The sequence below is a fragment of the Puccinia triticina genome, chromosome 2A (assembly GCF_026914185.1).
Source record: "Puccinia triticina chromosome 2A, complete sequence".
Classification (NCBI taxonomy): Eukaryota; Fungi; Basidiomycota; class Pucciniomycetes; order Pucciniales; family Pucciniaceae; genus Puccinia; species Puccinia triticina.
Genome location: NC_070559.1, coordinates 1,184,477 through 1,202,449, shown reverse-complemented (window position 1 = coordinate 1,202,449; position 17,973 = coordinate 1,184,477). Strand labels below are relative to the sequence as shown.

The window sequence follows — 17,973 nt, the reverse complement described above, 5'->3', positions numbered from 1 at the left end:
TGTGCGACTCAATGGCACCCCAACGCAAGAGACCTCCATCTTCGAACCCTCCCCTCCAATCGACTGAGGCTTCAATCCCGCCTCCGCTTCCTGACCCAAACAAAGCGAGGCTACAATCACCATCAAGATGACCAGCTTGATGACTTTCTGCTGGCGTTTGTCTTGGAAGCAAGGCAAGAGGCGGATGTTGTCAAGGGTTGCGGAGCCTGGTGGGGGCTTTGTGGCATCGGATTTGAGGAGGAGAGAAGCGCAGGCCGGACTTGATTTTGAGTGGCGCACCAAACAGATAGGACTGCTGTCGCTATATGACGATGGCCGTCCCAAACGGCCCTCTATAATTGCGTAAGCCCAGTAATAATACAAATAAGGTTTAATGAAGCTTATTTGGATTATTACGCTGCGCTTTATTACCACATATGACGCTGGGCCCTGCCAAACGGGGCCTTAGGCTCCGTTTGGCTGTCCACCAAAATGTGGGAGCGTAATAAAAAACTTTGCAGATTATTTTTGGGGGGACAGGGGATATTACGCTATCCCCTGTCCCTGTTTGGCAGCCCACCAAGCGTCATAAAGTTGACAACAGGAGTTCACGCTCCATTATTCCCCCCGCCATTTGGGATATTTCACCCTGACCCCAAAATTTGTGGTCATAATTGCTCCCTTTGGCCTTGAATCCGTGCGACTCAATGGCACCCCGATGCAAGAGACCTCCATCCTTGAACCCTCCCCCCCAATTGACCGAGGCTTCAATCCCACCTCCGCTTCCTGCCCCAAACAAAGCGAGGCTACAATCACCATCAAGATGATCAGCTTGATGACTTTCTGCTGGTGTTTGTCTTGGAAGCGAGGCCAGAGGCGGTTGTTGTCGACGGTTGCGGAGCCTGGTGGGGGCATTGTGGCATCGGATTTGAGGAGGAGAGAAGCGCAGGCCGTACTTGTTTTTGAGTGGCGCACCAAACAGACAGGACTGCTGTCGCTATATGACGGTGCACCAGGAAAAAAAATAGTCACTTGATGACAAGTGACATCATGCCAGCTCCAGCGGGCTACCCACCATCTACCCATCATCTACCCACCATCTAACCACTTTCAGAATTTCCACAGAAGATCCTCAGTTTTCACTGGGCACCACTGATCCCCATTTCTGGTCAGCTGATACTCAGCTTTAGCTCCAAGCTTATGCTCAGCTTTGTTGCCCAGCTCACGCTTAGCTTTGTTGCCCAGATCAGAACCAGTCCTGGCCCAGCTGCGTTTCAGCTTTATTCCACTCATGGCTCATCTTAGACTCATAATAGGACTATCATTGGCCCAGCAAATGCTCAGCTTGACCAGTATTGGCTCAGCTGATTTTCAGCTTTGGATAAATCTTGGCCCAGCCAATGCTCAGATTCTGAGTCTGACCACTCCTGTAACAGCTTATGCTCATCTGTGGACCAGCCTTGGCTCAGCTGATGCTCAGCTGTGGACCAACCTTGGCTAAGACAATGCTCAGCTGTGGACCAGCCTTGTCTCAGCTGATGCTCAGCTGTGGACAAGCCTTGGCTCAGCTGATGCTCAGCTGTGGACCAGCCTTGGCTCAGGTGATATTAATCTTTTGAATAGTCTCAAAACATCTGATACTCAGCTTTAGAACAGCCTTGGCTCAGCCAATGCTCAGCTTTGTACCAGCATTGGCTCAGCTGATGCTCAGCTTTTGAAAAGTTTTGGCCCAGCTGGTGTTAATCTTTGGAACATTATTGTCCCAGCTGATCCTAAGCTCTGCACAAGCCTTTTCCAAGATGATGCTCAGCTTGGACCATTGTTGGCTAAGCTGATGCTCAGATTTGGAATATACTTGGTCCAGCTGACACTTGAATTTGTATCAGGCTTGTAATATCCAATGCTCAGCTGTGGCCCAGGCTCAGCCAATGCTCAGCTTTGGCCCAGGCTCAGTCAATGCCTACTGCTCAGCTTATGATGAGCATCAGCTGTTCCTGGGAAAAAATTAGGATCAGCTGACTGTGCCACATTGAGTGCTCTGGTGAAGTCCTGCAAGCTCTACAAGTGCTGGTGGAGCAGACTTGGAGCAGCGCTGGAGTAGCTCTGGAGCAGAGACCAAAGCTGCATCATGTCACTTGCCATCAAGTGACTATTTTTTTTTCCTGGTGGTGGCCGTCCCAAACGGCCCTCTATAATTGCATAAGCCCAGTAATAATACAAATAAGGTTTAATAAAGCTTATTTGGATTATTACGCTGAGTTTTATTACCACATATGACGCTGGGCCCTGCCAAACGGGGCCTTAAGTAGGGCCAAGGAATTTACCAAAATTGAGCAAACAAAACTTCAGATAGAAGTTTGCCATTGTGAACCATCACAATCTGATGAGGAAATTGTCAAAAAGATCCAAGAAGAAGAGCTAGCCCTTCTGTGAGGCGCTGAAGTAGTCCGTTGTAGGCTCTTTGAAGGCAAGAAGTGCGCGGCCAGCAACAAGGACATACTGGACGTTGGTTAGTGTTATGAGCCCAAAAGAAAGCCTGGATGGCTGATAATCAAGCCTCTTTGACATGTGATTGAGGCCAAAGTTCACAAGGGCCTTTTTAAACAGCCAGCTAATTGGTTGACATCATTGTACATTCCAATAGTATTAACAGTACTATGATTTAGAAAGGATTGGCAATGCTAATCAAGATTCAATGAGTTATGGTTTTTAAAAAGGAATTTGTCCCCTGATGTGGTTTTCTTCAGCCCTCCCAGAAACGGTGGGCCAGCTACAATAACTGGCGCAGGGCCCAAAAAAGCGCCCGCTTATTTCAATCCGTTTGAGACGATTCGGGATGACAAAGATGAAGATTTAAACCCTTATGAGCCTTTCCAAATCAAGAATCACTAATTACTCGTGACGATGATTCTGATCCAGTGAATCATGCTACAAATGAAATTATGTGGGATGTATCATCTGAAAACATCTTGTCTCATCGTCAAAGGGGGGTACCTGAAAACTTCAATATGGTTTCGTGTCTTACGATCAAGTTATGGATTGAGCCGACAAAAGAAAGTGGACTCTTGCTCTTTACAAGGAGAAAACAAATATGGAGAGCTACGACGTGTGGGACATCATCGATAAGACTCAGTCCGATAAGCCTTTGAACTGCACTTGGGTTTTTAAGATCAAACCCAAATCCTCAAATCAAGCAGAAGAGTATCAGGATAGACTCTGTGTCCAAGGATTCAGAGAAGTCTTCGGGAAAGATTATTGCTTCACATTTGCACCTACCGGAAAACTCGTACCACTCCGATTACTTATCACCTCTGCGCTTCAGAACAACTTTCAGTTCCATCAAATTGATGTCAAGTGCGCTTTTCTCAATGCCCCCATCAGAGAGAGAATTACTCTCAATCCTCCTCAGGGTGTTGACGTTCCTCCTGGCAAAGTTTTACTGCTTAAGAAAGCACTTTATGGCCTGAAACAGGCCCCGAAAGAATAGCATTTAACTCTTTCGTCTTGGCTACTCTCAGTCGGTTTCAATCAAAGCTACGCCGTGCCATGTGTTTTCTGGTCATCCAATACTTGGCTATATGTTCATGTCGATGACATTGCTATTTTCAGTCCTGAACCTGAAATATTTAAGAATCTAATCCGAAAACAATTCAAGATAAAGGATCTGGGCAGTGCAAAACATCTACTTGGAATGAAGGTCACCCAATCCACTGATTCGGTCCATCTTACTCAAACGCACTATATCAAAGAAACTCTTATCAAATATAATTGTGAAAAATTGATTCCACTTGCAACTCCTATGAAACCTGGCTCTAGCTTAGTCAAAGCCTCAAGAAGTGAAATTGAACAATTAGATAGGTTGAATGTGCGCTATAGAGGACTTGTTGGAGCACTTAATAGGAGGTTTCAAAGTAGACCCGCGCGTGCATGCAGGTCACTTTGCATAACCCAGTTTTGCGGGGAGACTGCAAGTCGACGTTCAACATTTGAGTTGAACACCGGCTTGTCTTGCCTTGCAAGTGTCACACAGCGCCTGGTACAGGCAGGCGGGTGGGCACTTGATGAATGAAAAGAAGTGACGAGAGAAGACTAACAGCGATGAAAAGCTGTGTTCAAGTATCTTCTATCTTTGGGAAGGTGTTTTTGATAAACGGATTTTAAGCCAGAACACTAGAAGGGTGCAGAGTACCAAAAACACGAGAAGGCAATTTTAAGGTGCTGAAAACTATAATCTTATTTTGATGAAGAGGGAGGAAATCATACAACAAGCGGCCGTACATATAAGGACGCGCACACAGGTAGGTATTGCATACAGTTCCGAATCAGAAAAATAGCATAAATGAAAAGGACAAAGGGAACCGGCGGTGCCTGTCGAATCCCGGGTCCAGATCATGTAGTGGCTGCCAGCTGACCGTAAGCGAGTCAAGGGGTATTTGCTTTGAGGTCATGCGCCGAACAAGGTGACACTGGAATCAAGACTTGTGATAAGATCTTGACGATACCAGTGAGCCGCGCTAGTCGAGAAATGGTTGTGTGACTAGACGCGTTAGATGATTCCAATTGCACTAGTTGAGCATTGATTATTTGACTAGATGCAATGGTTGAGAATCTTTGAAAGAAGCAATGAAGCGAGGCGTTGATTGAAGCCGTTGGATGAGTGGCCAAGAAGGTTATTGGCCGTGACCCTTAAGAAGATCAACAATGTTGTCTGCTGTCTACAAGTCCTTCTGTCGTATGACAGCAAGTGGAATGCACGGGTCTACTTTGAATCCCGCTAATTACCTAAGTGTTACGACTCAACCCGGCATTACATTTACGGTTGGTTGTTTGTCACAATTCCTTAAGGATCCCGGAATCTTGCACTGGAATGCTGCAGTACACTGTCTTTGATACCTGAAAGGTTCAAAAGATTTCGGCATCACCCTTTGAAAAACTCCAATCCAACAATCTGATTTTGTCTCTTATGTCAATGCTAGTTGGGCCAGCTGTCCAATAACCGCTAAGTCAACTACTGGTTATCTCATTTGTTGGAATGATAATTTAATTTCTTGGCGCTCAAAGAAACAGTCTACAACTTCTCTGTCTTTGACAGAAGCAGAATACATTGCAATAACTGGAGTAACAAAAGAACTTTTGTGGTTGAAGATGGTCTCAGACTCTGCGTTGAAGATCAAAATAACCCTACCATTCAAAATCTATGAGGACAATCAAGGCACTATCATGCTAGCAAATAACAAAGCTAATCACTTAGCGTTTAAGACCAAGCACATGAACCTACGTTTTCATTTTGTACGAGGAGAAATTCTTGCGGAAACAATCACTTTGGTTTTTAAACGGACTCATCTAATGCTAGAAGATTTCCTCACAAAATCTATAGGCAGATCTTCCATCTTTAAGGTTCTGAGAGTTCTTTGAGCTGGTATGCCCCATCCCTAGCGGCTTGGTGCATGGGGGTGTGTTGGAATCAGTGAGCAGCTTACGGTGTGCGCGGTGTACATTACAGATTTGTGCACGGTGCTCTATGGACTCGGACTATGACGTCAACATTGTGGACGCACTGAGAACGCTTCAATTCTAGAGCGCTGCTGACCGTCCTTTGTTGATTCCAGTTTACCACTCTTTCTTTTTCTTCCTCATCTCAACACCAGCAATGGGTAGTTACGTTATGTTACGTTATTCACGTAATTTGGGTAACGTAACTACCCTTGTTACCCGCAGCTGCCCGTTACTTTATTTGTAACGGGGTCTTTGCATGCCTCGCGCGTAACGTAACGGGCTCTTTTTTTGAGGTCGTTACTGCGCGTTATCCACCAGATAACGTGTAACGGTCCAAAATTGGCCGTTATCGGGCGTTATATGGCGCTCCGCAGGCGCCAGTAACGTAACAAACACCAATATTTTTCTGTCACGTTCCAGCGGTACCGTAACGCACTGCCGTTACGAATAACGGTAACAATAATGGCTGAAAAATTGTTACGTTACCGTTATTGGCAACGTAACTACCCACCGTTGTCAACACCTATCTCTCAACCCGCAAGAAATCTCAAATCGTCAATTTTGTCTTGGGGAATTTCGTCGAAGTCATCTGTCTAGGCGGCTCAACAATAGGTTCTTATTCTCTTTGTTATTATCCTTGTTGACCATGTATTCCATCATCTAACCTTATCTTATTTTATTAGCCATAAAACCTAGTGTGTGGTGGTGGTTTCCTGTTCTGTTCTCATCTTGTCTTTTGTTCCTGTTTCTTTTAAGGTAAAACTCATTCTTTTTGTATTTACATTTTTATTTGTTTTTACTGAAATCTATTTCTTTTAAGCCTGATTTTATCAGAAAAGAGCAGAGCGGAGCGGGAAAGAGAGGAGTAAAGCAGGAAAGAGCGGAGTAAAGCGGGAAAGAGCGGAGTAAAGCGGGAAAGAGCGGAGTAAAGCGGGAAAGAGGGGAGTAAAGCGGGAAAGAGCGGAGTAAAGTGGGAAAGAGTGGAGTAAAGCGGGAAAGAGCGGAGTAAAGTGGGAAAGAGTGGAGTAAAGCGGGAAAGAGCCAAGTAAAGCGGGAAAGAGCCAAGTAAAGCGGAAAAGAGCGGAGTAAAGTAAATGGAGGCTGTGCAGAGGACTGAGGATCTGGGGTGGGTGGTTTCATATGGCGGAGGCGGAGTTTATTTTGAGGATTTTCGATGTCCGTGGAGCCCTGTACCGGTCTGGCTACCACAACGGCTGCAAGAAAAGTTTCTTGAATACAAGGTGTAATGTTTCCAGGTTAGAGCATGGTTTTTGAAACATTTGGAGGTGAAAATGTGGTTTAGGACACGTTACCTGTGCAGATCAGCCACCTGGGAACATTTCACGGTATCAATGCGGTTTTGGAGAAGTTTTGAGGTTAATAAGCGGTTATGGAGAAGTTTCACGGTTGGGATGTGGTTCCGTAAACATTTTGCACGCCATTAAACAATCTGAAACTTTCCCAACAAATGTATTTGCTACGCCAAACGTTCATTGCGCCGGAACGCCGTAACATTTCTTGGAAATGTTTCTCATGCCATAACCAAATGTTTCCTTGACCACTCTGAAATTTCCCTGAAACCCTGCAGTGTGGGCAAACATTTCTGTGAGGTTTTGAAAATGTTCTGCTGACCCAAAAGGGTTATTCCAAACCCTGTAACGTTTGCGCATACTGAAACGTTTTTGATAAATGCTTCTGCTCCACTGCAGCCCCAATCGGCAATCACTGAACCTTCTCTATTGTCATTGACCGGATCCCACCCTCCACCATCACAGCCATCTGCCGCATCTGACTTCAACCACCTCTGCTGCCGCCGCCCGATTCCCCAAATGCCCAATACCAATCCGGAAATCAAAGAGGTTACCCCAGAAGACATGGAATTGTTGGATGTTGAAGGGGTAACCAGCCCTCCAATTGGTCCTTGCGCGCAATATACATCCGGCACAAACTCTACGCTACCAACACCCCAAAGAGGATGGCAATGTGCATACATTGCCATGATCAATACATTGCTATTACATAGGTCTTAGCCAGTCTTACCACCAAGTATAACCTTGTGATACAATCATGTAACTGAGATTTAAACTTTTTTTTACTTGGTTAACTGATCCCATCCCAGTAAGAGGTGTTTTTGAGGGAAGTAAGATACATATAAGAGTTGTGTTAGAGCAATGTTAGAGCATGGCAATGTGCACTCATTGCCATCCTTTTTGGGGTGGTGTACGCTGCCAACAGCAACAGACCCGCCAAAGAAGCCCCCACCTACATGATGGTCAACACGGACTCATATCTGGCCCCATTCCAGCTCAGTGTTTCTCAATTGACGCAGTTCAACTTTGCATTGTTCAAACATTGAGTCATGCGTCAGTCCATGCAACAGGCCGGGGCAAGCATGCCTCATCCAATCAACATTGTGTCCGTTTACGCTGCTTTCAGGGACATTCTAACTTGGAAATATGTGATCAATCAGTCAGCCAATGTGCCCATGAAAGTCCTTGACTCAATCACGTTTAGCAAGTTCCAGATGGGAGCTTTAGAAGCACCTCCCAAGATGCGAGTCTGGATTTCCCTTGAGATGGATACAAAGGCAATCTCTTTTCAATCCAATGCTGTCCTGACCTTAATAGTGATTTTTATTTATTTATTTATTTATTACTTATGCTCACTAACCTATCCAACCCCGTCCCCCTCCCCCTTGTTCCTTCCCTAGTGCAACAGGGGCAAGGGCTTACCCGGTCAGACCAACCCGCCAAATGTCATGAAGACACCAGGCCAACCAACAGACGCCGCATCTCCATGTCTCCTTCCCCAGCTGTTGCAGCCGTCCCAGCAGATGATGATATTTTTTCTTGGCCACCCCACACTTACCAGACCGCGCATCTCCAGCCCCAACTGTCCCCGCTGTTTCAGTCGCCGCAGCTCCAGCCTCTACCACCCCAGCAGTCGCAGCTGTCCCGGCGGACAATGATATGTTCTCTTGGCCACCCCACAATTACCAGACCATTGCCAATTTACAGCTTTGCCTTTGCCCGGCTCATCCTTTGCAAGGATACAGCCCTCTGGGATGGCAATAAGACAGTTGACTGTGTCACTGCAGCTGACTGTGGTATGCCAACAGCCACAGAGGTAGAAGAAGAAATCACTGCCTACCATCAGCAAGGAGGTGAAGACTTAGCAACCCCGGCGCTAGCCAATCTGAACAACTTTAGTGAACCCTAGTTTTTGCATCCTATCTCATCCACCCTTCCACCTTCTGACTAAGTAGCACGGCAGACCCTCCCTCCCTTTTATCTCACTTGTATGCCTCCCTGTTATGATTGTTACCCTCAACCCCTGCAATTGAAGCCAGTGACTCAAGACCCTCACTGTGTAAAGCGACAGTCCAAATGTCTGCGCCCGGCAAACAATTCCAACCAAACAGCAGGATAGCTGGGCGGAATTGCAAACGTTTCAACAAACAATTGCGCACAAGCGCTGAGTTTGATCAAACGTTTGATGAACTTTGGAAGTTCTGGAGAACATCTTTGAACATACAGGCCGTTTTACCCAAGTTATCCAAATTTTCCAATTGAGTCTGAAATGTCTTGGGCTTTCAAGAAAACGTTGGTTTTTGAGTCCCAAAAAGTTTTGCTAACCTCCAACCAAATTCAATTGATTTGGGAACGTTTCAGTCAATCCAGGGAATGTTTTTCCCTGGGTCAACCGTTTTCATAACCGTCTGCCAAACCCCTGGCAGGGTATTTGAGATATGCAGTGCAAAGGACTTGCAGAGCATTGCCACAAGTTCCCTAGTACTTCTCAAAATATTGGAGATGGATTATACTCTATCAGGCAGTAAAGAGATTTCTAAGAGATCAGGCTATGTAATTCTGGTGAAAGATTTTGTTTTAGATGTGGTGCTTCTGTTCCTGAGTTTCTCTTGAGGGATGAATTCCAAGGGGAGGAGCTGCTTTGGAATGAGTGCCCTGCAAGCTTAACTAAGGCTGTCATCTCCAATGTCACACCATTGAGCCTACAGACTTGAGATTTGCTTATAAAAAAACACCAATCTTTTTTCAATTTCTTTGTGACAGATGTAGTGTTTCATAAAATAAAAAATACTGAGTAAACAGACTTATAGCCTGCAATCTTAGCTTTCATCTTATGGTTTGTGTTGGAATTTTGCTGCTTACTTTCACCTCTAACACTTGTTTAATATCATTCCCAAGCATTGCCAGAATCTTTGTTAGTACAGAATTTATCACACCATGTAGTCTAGAACTGTGAGTAGTAGATAACATTTTGTCATACGCGTATCAAGCATAGTCTCTAAGATAGTATCCTTGAAACTTGTTATGTGTTCATCTATTTTTGTTTTTTCTTCTAACCACATTTTGGCCACTTGTTGTTAGTCTATTTAAACCTAGCATACAACAAGCAATTTGCAGGTCATCAGTTCTCCTCATTCTTTCTCCACACCCTGCTGAGCCGCAGAGAGTCATCCTCACTGCCCCAATCCTTGAGTTTTTATCAATACTCATCTTAGCCCTCTTATTTCCTGTGCCTGAAAGTTCTAAATTTTCACAGTTTGTTGGCTACCAACTCTCACAATTACTTCACCAATCATCCTATACTCTGAAGTGGTGATCCAGATCTTTTGAGCTCAAAATATGAAGGGCGCAATTGCAAACATAAATGTGAGTTTTTTTTTTTTATTTTGAAATGAACTAAAAAGATTTTAAAATGAAAATGAAATTAAATTAAGATTAAATTTCTTCCAAATATGCTTCAAAAAAGATCAAAAGATTGGGTGCAGATATCCATGCAATACCAAGTGCCCCCGGAGCAAGAAGCCTGTATGAGTGTGTAGCCAGTGTACCAAGCATGGAACCCATGGCCGTTCTTGAGACGGACAAGGCTGAAATGTGGAGGCTGTTGAACTGTACATGCCAGCACACTGAAATAAATCTCCAGCTTCCTAGTGTTTGTCCAGCCGCAGTCTCCTCCTGGGCAGACCAAAGGATCTTCTGGATTTGTTCCCAAAATCACACCTGCCAGTGCCAGGATGATACCCCCCCCCCCCGCTCATCAACTCCATGAATCACCTAATGGCCATATGGCTATGGAATGTTGATCAGCAACCACATCAAGAGTTTCATGTTCAAGCAACCCAACAGACATATAAGAAGCAACCCCCCCCCCCCCCCAATGGGAGCCTTGGAATGATTCTCCCATGCCGCACACACTTGGCAGGGGCTGATGATAGGGTGGGATCAAGGCAGACCCATTGGGACCCTGATGCTGCTGATTGGCCATTGTGTTTGTTAGCGGTTGGGGGAGCGGGTCAGTGTGTGGACCAAACACACCTCCCGCATGTCTTGGGGATTTTTGGAGTATTTTTGAAATGAAATACATGATCATTTCTTCAGTTCCTTTTTTGGGCAAGTTTTTCAAAATTATTTCAAAAAGGTGTTTATAATTGGACCCTCTGAATTTTGTGAGGAGCGTGTGCAGGCCCCCAGCCAGCATGTGCAGCACCGTTTCCAGGATGATACTTGCCAGGGGGGGATGGATGTGGAGGTGTTTGAAGTGGGGGAAAGAAGCTTGGGATTCCAGCCAAACTCAGCAGTCTGCTGGAGATGCTCCAAGTTCGGGTGTGGGGTGGTTGGTAAGCCCGTGCTTTGGCGAACTGGGCCTCGCAGTGTCTGGGCCTACAACAAGGATCTCCGCCGACACACCCTGGGCGCTTCTGGCCAGATGGGCGGCGACATGGACTGCTTCCCGGCCCGGCGCGAGCTGCTGAACGCGCGCTTCTCGGCATACAAAGTAAGCCAGCCAGACACCACCCGCACCCCGCCCGCACTGACGGCCGCCCTGCCCAGCTCACCCCCCCCAGCACGCCCGCCCACATCCGCACCATCGCCCTGCCCCAGCACCTGCCGCCGCCGACAGCCAGCCACACCAACCAGCTCGCGCTCAACAAACACTCCGGCCAGCTCATCTGGACGGACACGGCCTCAGGCTGCATACACACACTCGCAGTCAGTAACACACACTACCCCCCACACAAACAGAAACACAGAACTAACACACACCCACTCACACACACACAGAACCCGCGCGCTGAACACCCCCGCATCGAGAGCCTCCTCACGCTCGCCCAGCCGCACAGCCCGCTCCCGCTCAGCCCCGCCGCCGACACATGGCTGCTGCTCGACGGGCCCCACACGCTCCTCCTGGCGGCCCTGTGCCCGGGCCGGCCGCGCATCCTGGCCGCCGCCGGGCTGCGGGCTGAGCACGGCTTCGGGCCCGGGCCGCACGCGCTCGTGGCCGTCGCCCGGGCCGCCGACGCCTTCCACGCCGTCCTCACCACCACCACTCTCCACGTCCTCCTCGCCCGCATCCGCATCGTCGCCCCCGCCGACCCCGCCGGCCAACACGCCATCCAGCCCCTCCTCCTCGCCCGCCTCCACGGCACCGCGCCCCTGCTCGCCGCACACTACCACCGTCCCAGCCGCCGCTGGTGTCTGCGCTCCACCGCCGCCTACGTCGCCCTCCCCCCCACCGGAGACCACCCCACCGGAGACCACCCCGCCGAAGAAGACCCTGCCGCCACCCCACCCCTCCCATACACCTGGTCCCAGACGCCCGAGGCCCTGACCCTGGTGGCGCGTCTCCCAGGCCCGGTCGCGCGGCCGGCCCTGGCGATCGGCTTCCATCCGCGCGCCCTGGAGCTCCGGCTGCCCGGCGTCGCCGGGGGGGATGATGGGCTGGACAGGCGGCTGGCTCTGTGGGCGGCGATCGCGCCCGACGCGTGCACCTGGTACCTCGAGTCCTGCTCACAGACCAGCAGCACCACTACCCTGACGATCGAGCTGGAGAAGCAGGCGCGCTGGCGGTGGCCGCAGGTGTTCGAGACCGACGACGGGGTCATGGAGACGGTCTCGGCGGACGAGGCGCAGGCGATGGGCGCGTGTCTAGCGGGCTACACGGACGACGGCACGGGCACGACGCGGCGCGGACTGGGCGCGCCGGGGGCGCCGACGAGTGGCGCAGCGGGACAGGGGCCGGGCCAGCCGATGAGCTCGTTGACGGCGGGCGAGATGGACTTGGAGATCGACGTGGACGACCCGGTGATGGTCACGGGGACGGTGGTCTCGTGGCTAGTCGAGCAGAGCCCGGGGACGGGGGGGAGCGAGGCGGGGTGGAGGGTGCAGACGGCCGGGGACGCCGCGCCCGTCGAGCTCATCGCCACCCCGCTCCTCGTCGCCCATCCCTCTCCAGCCGTCTCCTCGCCAGAAGAAGAAGAAGCAGACGAGGATGAGGACGCACGAGTGATGGTGAAAGCGGACATCGACGGCCTGGTCTTCGCGCCCCCAGACCCGGCCCTCGACCCGCGCCTGCTCCGCTGGACCCACGAGCAGACCTTCCCGGCGCTAGCCTTCGTCGGCGCGTCCAAGCGACACATCTGGCGCAGCCTGTTCACGCCCAAACACGCCCTGCTCGTCGAGCGCCCGGCCGCCCACCTCCATCCGGCCATCCCCTCCGCCACCCTCGCCACCGTCTTCGTCTACCACCATGCCCCGAGCCCCCAGACCCAGGCCGTCCAACAGGTCATCTCGCTCCCTACCTCTTCCCCCCTCCCCAACCCCGCCCTGCTCGGCATCTGTGCCATCCAGGGGCCCGAGCCGGACTCCCCCCTCTCTGTCTTCGTCCTCTCCCAGCACGAGATCGTCATCTTCGACCTCTGAGTCCCCCCCCCCCCTCTCTCTGTGCAAATGAAAACCATCCGTTTGTGTCTGCCCCCACTTCAACACTGTGTATTGTCCCAGAAACACAGGTAAGTGTGAGCAACAAGGGAGAGCTTGTGTCGGGTGATATGCATGAGAGACGCAGAGCGGTATGCACCGGCCACGCGACACCGCAATACACACCGGCAATCTTGGCAGACGAGGGGGACGCCAAGTTCCCTGAGAGGGACCCCCAGCCATCCAGGGGTCGCCACCAAAGTGCTCGATCACTGGCAAAACCAGCAAAACAAGCTACACCAGCTCATGCGCAGGGCTGATCGGCACCAGCAGTGCGTGCAAGTGATGACACAGGGGCCGATCGGCGGCGATATATGTGCAGGACAGGCCGCCTGCACCGACGAAAAGTGTATTTCAGACGCACAAAAGATGTAAGACTAACAACAACACGTGGCAAAAGGAGCATAGAGAATGGGGCGGGAAGATAAACTTAAACGGCGGCACTGAACGGCAAATAAGACTAAGCTATCGTATATACGTACATGAAGTGACTGAGCGATGGTACTGAGAAGGAGAGAAAGAAGGATGCTAAGATAAGTGTAAACTCTTTTGTGATGTGTCTCGATGCTAGTGTATTACATGTAAACAGTATATTTTTGGCTTTTTTATGGTGGTCAGGAGATGAACGAGACCGCGTATTTTTTCATCTTTTTTTTTGTTGGGTGAGTTCTTTTTTGTGTGGAGGATGAGGTAGTGAGGCAGCGAGAAAGTGTCTGTAGTCGAGGCAGGAAAAGAGAAAAGCAGATGCACGTCGGTTTTTGTTGGTGTGTATGTTGTGTAGAGCGAGAATGTCATGCGCGAGAACGAGCTCCGGTCAAAGAGGCGAAGAGAGAAGGCAGATAAAGTACAAAGATCTACGATAAGAGAGAGAGAGAGAGAAGTGTTCATGGGATTCATGAGAGCATTTTTGATAAGCGTGATTCGGACTGTTACATTTCCAATCTGAAAGGGGCGTCGTCGTCGTCGAGAGCTTGCAGGGAAGCGAGGGGCCCGGGGGAGCAGCTGACGTTGCGACTGAGGGGAGACGAATGGGCGACGGTAGTGGATCCGAAGTTGAGGCCGGCCATGCGTTGGGAGAGCGGGAAGGAGGGGGGAGGGGCGTGGAACTTGTTGTTGATGGAGGGGGGCGAGCGGGGCGGGGAGAGGGGGTGGTCGCGGGGGTTGGCCGAGGGGGAGCCGCAGGGAGTGAGCCCGGTGGGCAGGGGCGGCTGGAAGTGGAGCCGGGAGAGGCCGGCGGCCAGGCCCTGGGGGAGACTGGAGCCGGGGGCATGGCCGAAGAGGGCGGCGCGTTCGAGGGCTTTGTGGGACGAGAGGGCGATCGGGGGCGACAGCTGACTGGCTTGGGGCGCGGCGTGGGCGTGCGGGGCTTGGTGGCTGCTGCCGCTGCTGCTGCTGTGGTCCCAGGTGCCGAAGGGCGTGCTGGGCGGAATGTAGGACGAGGAGAGGTAGGTGGGGAGCTGCGGGCGCAGGCTGTGGGCCTCGCGGTGCGGCGACAGGTGGTGGTGCGCGGCGTGGATGGTCTCGTTGGAGGGCGCGTGGCAGAAGCCCGGCGCGGGAGAGACCGAGAGCGGATTGGCGATCGCCATGCCGTTCCGGAGCGCACTGGGCTCGCTCTGCTTGTTGAGCTTGGCACCGATGATGTCTTCGACCGGCACCGAGCGCGAGTACAAGGTGTGTGGGGCATGTTTGCGGATGTGTTGGCGGTGTCGCTCGGCGGGGGTGAGGAGCGAGTGCAACGAGGAGGGCAAGAGCTCCGTCACGTCCTCGTCCCCATCCACTTCCACCTCGTCCCACATGTCTTCGTCGTTTGCGTGATGGCTCATGCTCGCCAGGTGGGCGAGGTGATTGGGACTGGTGGCAACCGACGGGGCGCTTCGGGGATAGCCATCCTCCGACCCAAACGAGCCGATTCGCGGGAGGAAGACGCTGCGAGAGCCCGGGGCTGAGAAGGGCGAGCCAGCGCCGAAGGGAGATGGGCTCTGCTCACGGGGCCACGCTCGGGCTCGCTCGACAGAGCTGGGCGGGTGATGGCGCTCAGAGGAGAAGCCGTTCTGTTGTTGAGGGGTGCCCGAGAGTGCGGCGGGACGGTGTTCGTAATAGCGATGTTGTCGCGGATCAGCATACGAGTTGTTGTTGTTGTTGTTGTTGTTGTTGTTGTTGTTGTTGTTGGCTTGGTAGGTGTTGGGATACAACCCGTTGGAATGGTGGGCAGAGGGCGACAGAGCCGTGGCGCCAAAACGAACGGGCGGGGAGGTCTCAGCAGTGACGAAGTCGTCGGGCAATCCGAATTGCAGATCGTCGTTTTGGATCGAGTTCTCGTGGTCGAGATCGTTGAGAAGGGCGCGAGGCGAGCGAAGGAGTTGCTGACGGGATCGGTGGATGACATCAGGAGAGGAGAGCGAGTCGATAGGTTCGGGGGCGATGAGGTGATTGGATGACGAGTGATGATTATCATCGTCGACAAGCTCGAGCGTGAGTTCAGGTGGTGGGCTGGCTAGGAAAGGGGCGTCAGAGGGCTGATTGGCGGAGGTGGCGGCAGCTTCGCGAGCGGCAGCCTGGGCAGCCCGTTTGTTTTTCCGATCCATCGACATGGGCTGGCCGGGGAGGATGTGGGCCTGCGGAGTGAGAGAAGATGTATGAGAGATGAGTTTGATAATACACAGGTCAGAGCCCAGTGGTTGAAGAAGACTGACCAGAGCACACTTGTGCGCAAATCGGCAGTTGCCCTTGACGAACCATTGGCAGACTGGTTTGCCTTGGCCGAGTTCGGGGAGAGTATGAGAAAACTGGCAGCCGGTGCCGGCGGAGCAATTGCCAGCCTGCAGGGGTAGCACGAAGAATGCAGAAGGATGTACAGATCGGAATGTACAGTTGTACAGGAATCCAGCGAGCGGAGAAAAAAGGGTGGGATGAGCACTACAGCAGAAGAAGGTTTCGACGATCAGCAAGATCGCGAGCTGACCTTGAAGAACTTGCAGATCACATGGGAGACCTTTGAGGCTGATTTTTTGGAGCCGTCGAGTGCAGGGTTGCTGGGCGTGCCGGCTGGAGGGGGGTTCTGGGTGGTGGTGGTGGTGGGTGATTTGTGGGTGGTCTGGCTGGGGGGTGTTCTGAGGTCGGCTGTTGGCTTTGCGCTGGGCTGTCGCTGGCTCCGGGCGAGTGCCTGCTGCTTGATGGGTGTTGTGAGTCTGTTGTCGGTGGGTTTGTGGGTGTTGCTGAGGTGGGTGTTGACACTCAGCGAGGGTGAGTGGAGTGCGGTCATGGTGGGATAGATAGGAAGTCAGGAGGATGGGAGGGGGATGGGGGTCATCTGGTTCTGGAGAGAAAGCGAAACGGAAAAGAAGCCGCGGAGGGAGAAGGAAAGGAAAGGAAAGGAAAGGAAAGGAAAACGGACAAAGCCATGGACTTAGACATCCAGCGCTATGGACTTACATACAGCGTCTGAGCTGACTCAGCCTAGACTGGGTTCATCCCAATCGGAACACTCGCCACTCCCAGCCAGCCAGCCAGCTCAACTGGCCGCTCACACTGACAGCTTCCATCTCCAATCCATCGATCCGCTCCCTGCACAAAAGAAGCTTACCCAAAAGAAACACTGACATGCCGCACCCACGCGAACCAGCTTATCCTCGCCTCCAAAAAAACCAACAACAACGCTTTAGGCATCGGGGTCGACACGCGACAGCCGGCCAACAGAAAAAAACACGAGGCGTGCGAAAAGGCTCTCCAGCTGATCAATTCACTGTACATATAGAAGCGTTTCAAATCGGCTTGCACGATGGACTGCCGTATGTATTTCGGGGGTGGCGGGCGAAACAGACAGGTACGTATGCACCCCTTCAACAACTATGTATTTCAAAGAGGAAACGACGTAGCTGTTGATATGACATCATCCCCGCTGGGGGGGGGGCTGGCACGGAAAACCAATGGCTTGGCGTATGGCCGTGTTACCCAATAAACGGCCAAAAATGACTGCGGGGTAGAAGCCAAGCCATCAAGCTTATTTCAACTCCCAACTATTTATGTAAGAGTCCAGAAAACAAACCATTGACTTTCACTACCCAAGCAGGAAGAAGTAAGGATCAGAAAAACAAGATAGCAGAAAGTGGCAAATTCAAGTAAACATGAACATTTAATCAAGATGGATCCATGGTACTTCATATACATGCACATATTTGTAATTGGCCCAGTTCTTATTGAGACTCCAACTCCAACTTTATGCCATTCATCCTCAAGCCCCCGTTTGGACATGCCATTTATGGTGTTCAAAGTTGGTTTGCATAATTTTATGCATGCATAAATCATACAATCATAAGAATATTTTGGTGAGGAAATTTTGTATTACATAATCAGACAGTCTTAGCCCCTGCAAAAAGGTTTTTATGATTTTATGATTTATGCATGCATAAAATTATGCAAACCAACTTTGAACACCATAATTATACATAAATCATAAATGGGTGGACTGCTGATGCATGACTCCCAGGGGTCTTAGAGATTTGGTGACAAGAAATCTTGGGGTTGTGCCTTATAAACTTGCCCAGCCATTTATGACATATAACAGTGCACCAAATTGAGGCCTAAGATTTAACAACATTTCCAAGTTATTCTGGAATGTAAACAGCTAATAAGGGCCTGTAGTGCTTCAATTTGGAAAATTTCTTACTTTTGTTGCCCTCTACAGAAAAAGTGAAAACTAGAGGAGGGTCCC

The 17,973-nt window shown here is 50.7% G+C and overlaps 2 protein-coding genes across 2 annotated transcripts; one reads left to right on the top strand and one right to left on the bottom strand.

Moving 5' to 3' along the window:
* Positions 1 to 7,867: 7,867 nt before the first annotated feature.
* On the top strand, positions 7,868 to 13,205 carry PtA15_2A131 (uncharacterized protein; the record flags this gene model as incomplete). The annotated part of the gene is made up of 7 exons (XM_053166121.1): positions 7,868 to 8,101; positions 8,186 to 8,273; positions 8,347 to 8,446; positions 11,157 to 11,280; positions 11,337 to 11,468; positions 11,598 to 12,740; positions 12,876 to 13,205. 7 exons carry the CDS (start codon positions 7,868 to 7,870, stop codon positions 13,203 to 13,205), a joined length of 2,151 nt encoding a protein of 716 aa, XP_053017374.1.
* A 986-nt stretch (positions 13,206 to 14,191) lies between these two features.
* On the bottom strand, positions 14,192 to 16,524 carry PtA15_2A130 (uncharacterized protein; the record flags this gene model as incomplete). Its single annotated transcript, XM_053166120.1, has 4 exons — positions 14,192 to 15,313; positions 15,506 to 15,877; positions 15,956 to 16,081; positions 16,225 to 16,524. The coding sequence occupies 4 exons, from the start codon at positions 16,522 to 16,524 to the stop codon at positions 14,192 to 14,194; spliced, it is 1,920 nt and encodes a 639-aa protein (XP_053017373.1).
* Between the last annotated feature and the right edge of the window lie 1,449 nt (positions 16,525 to 17,973).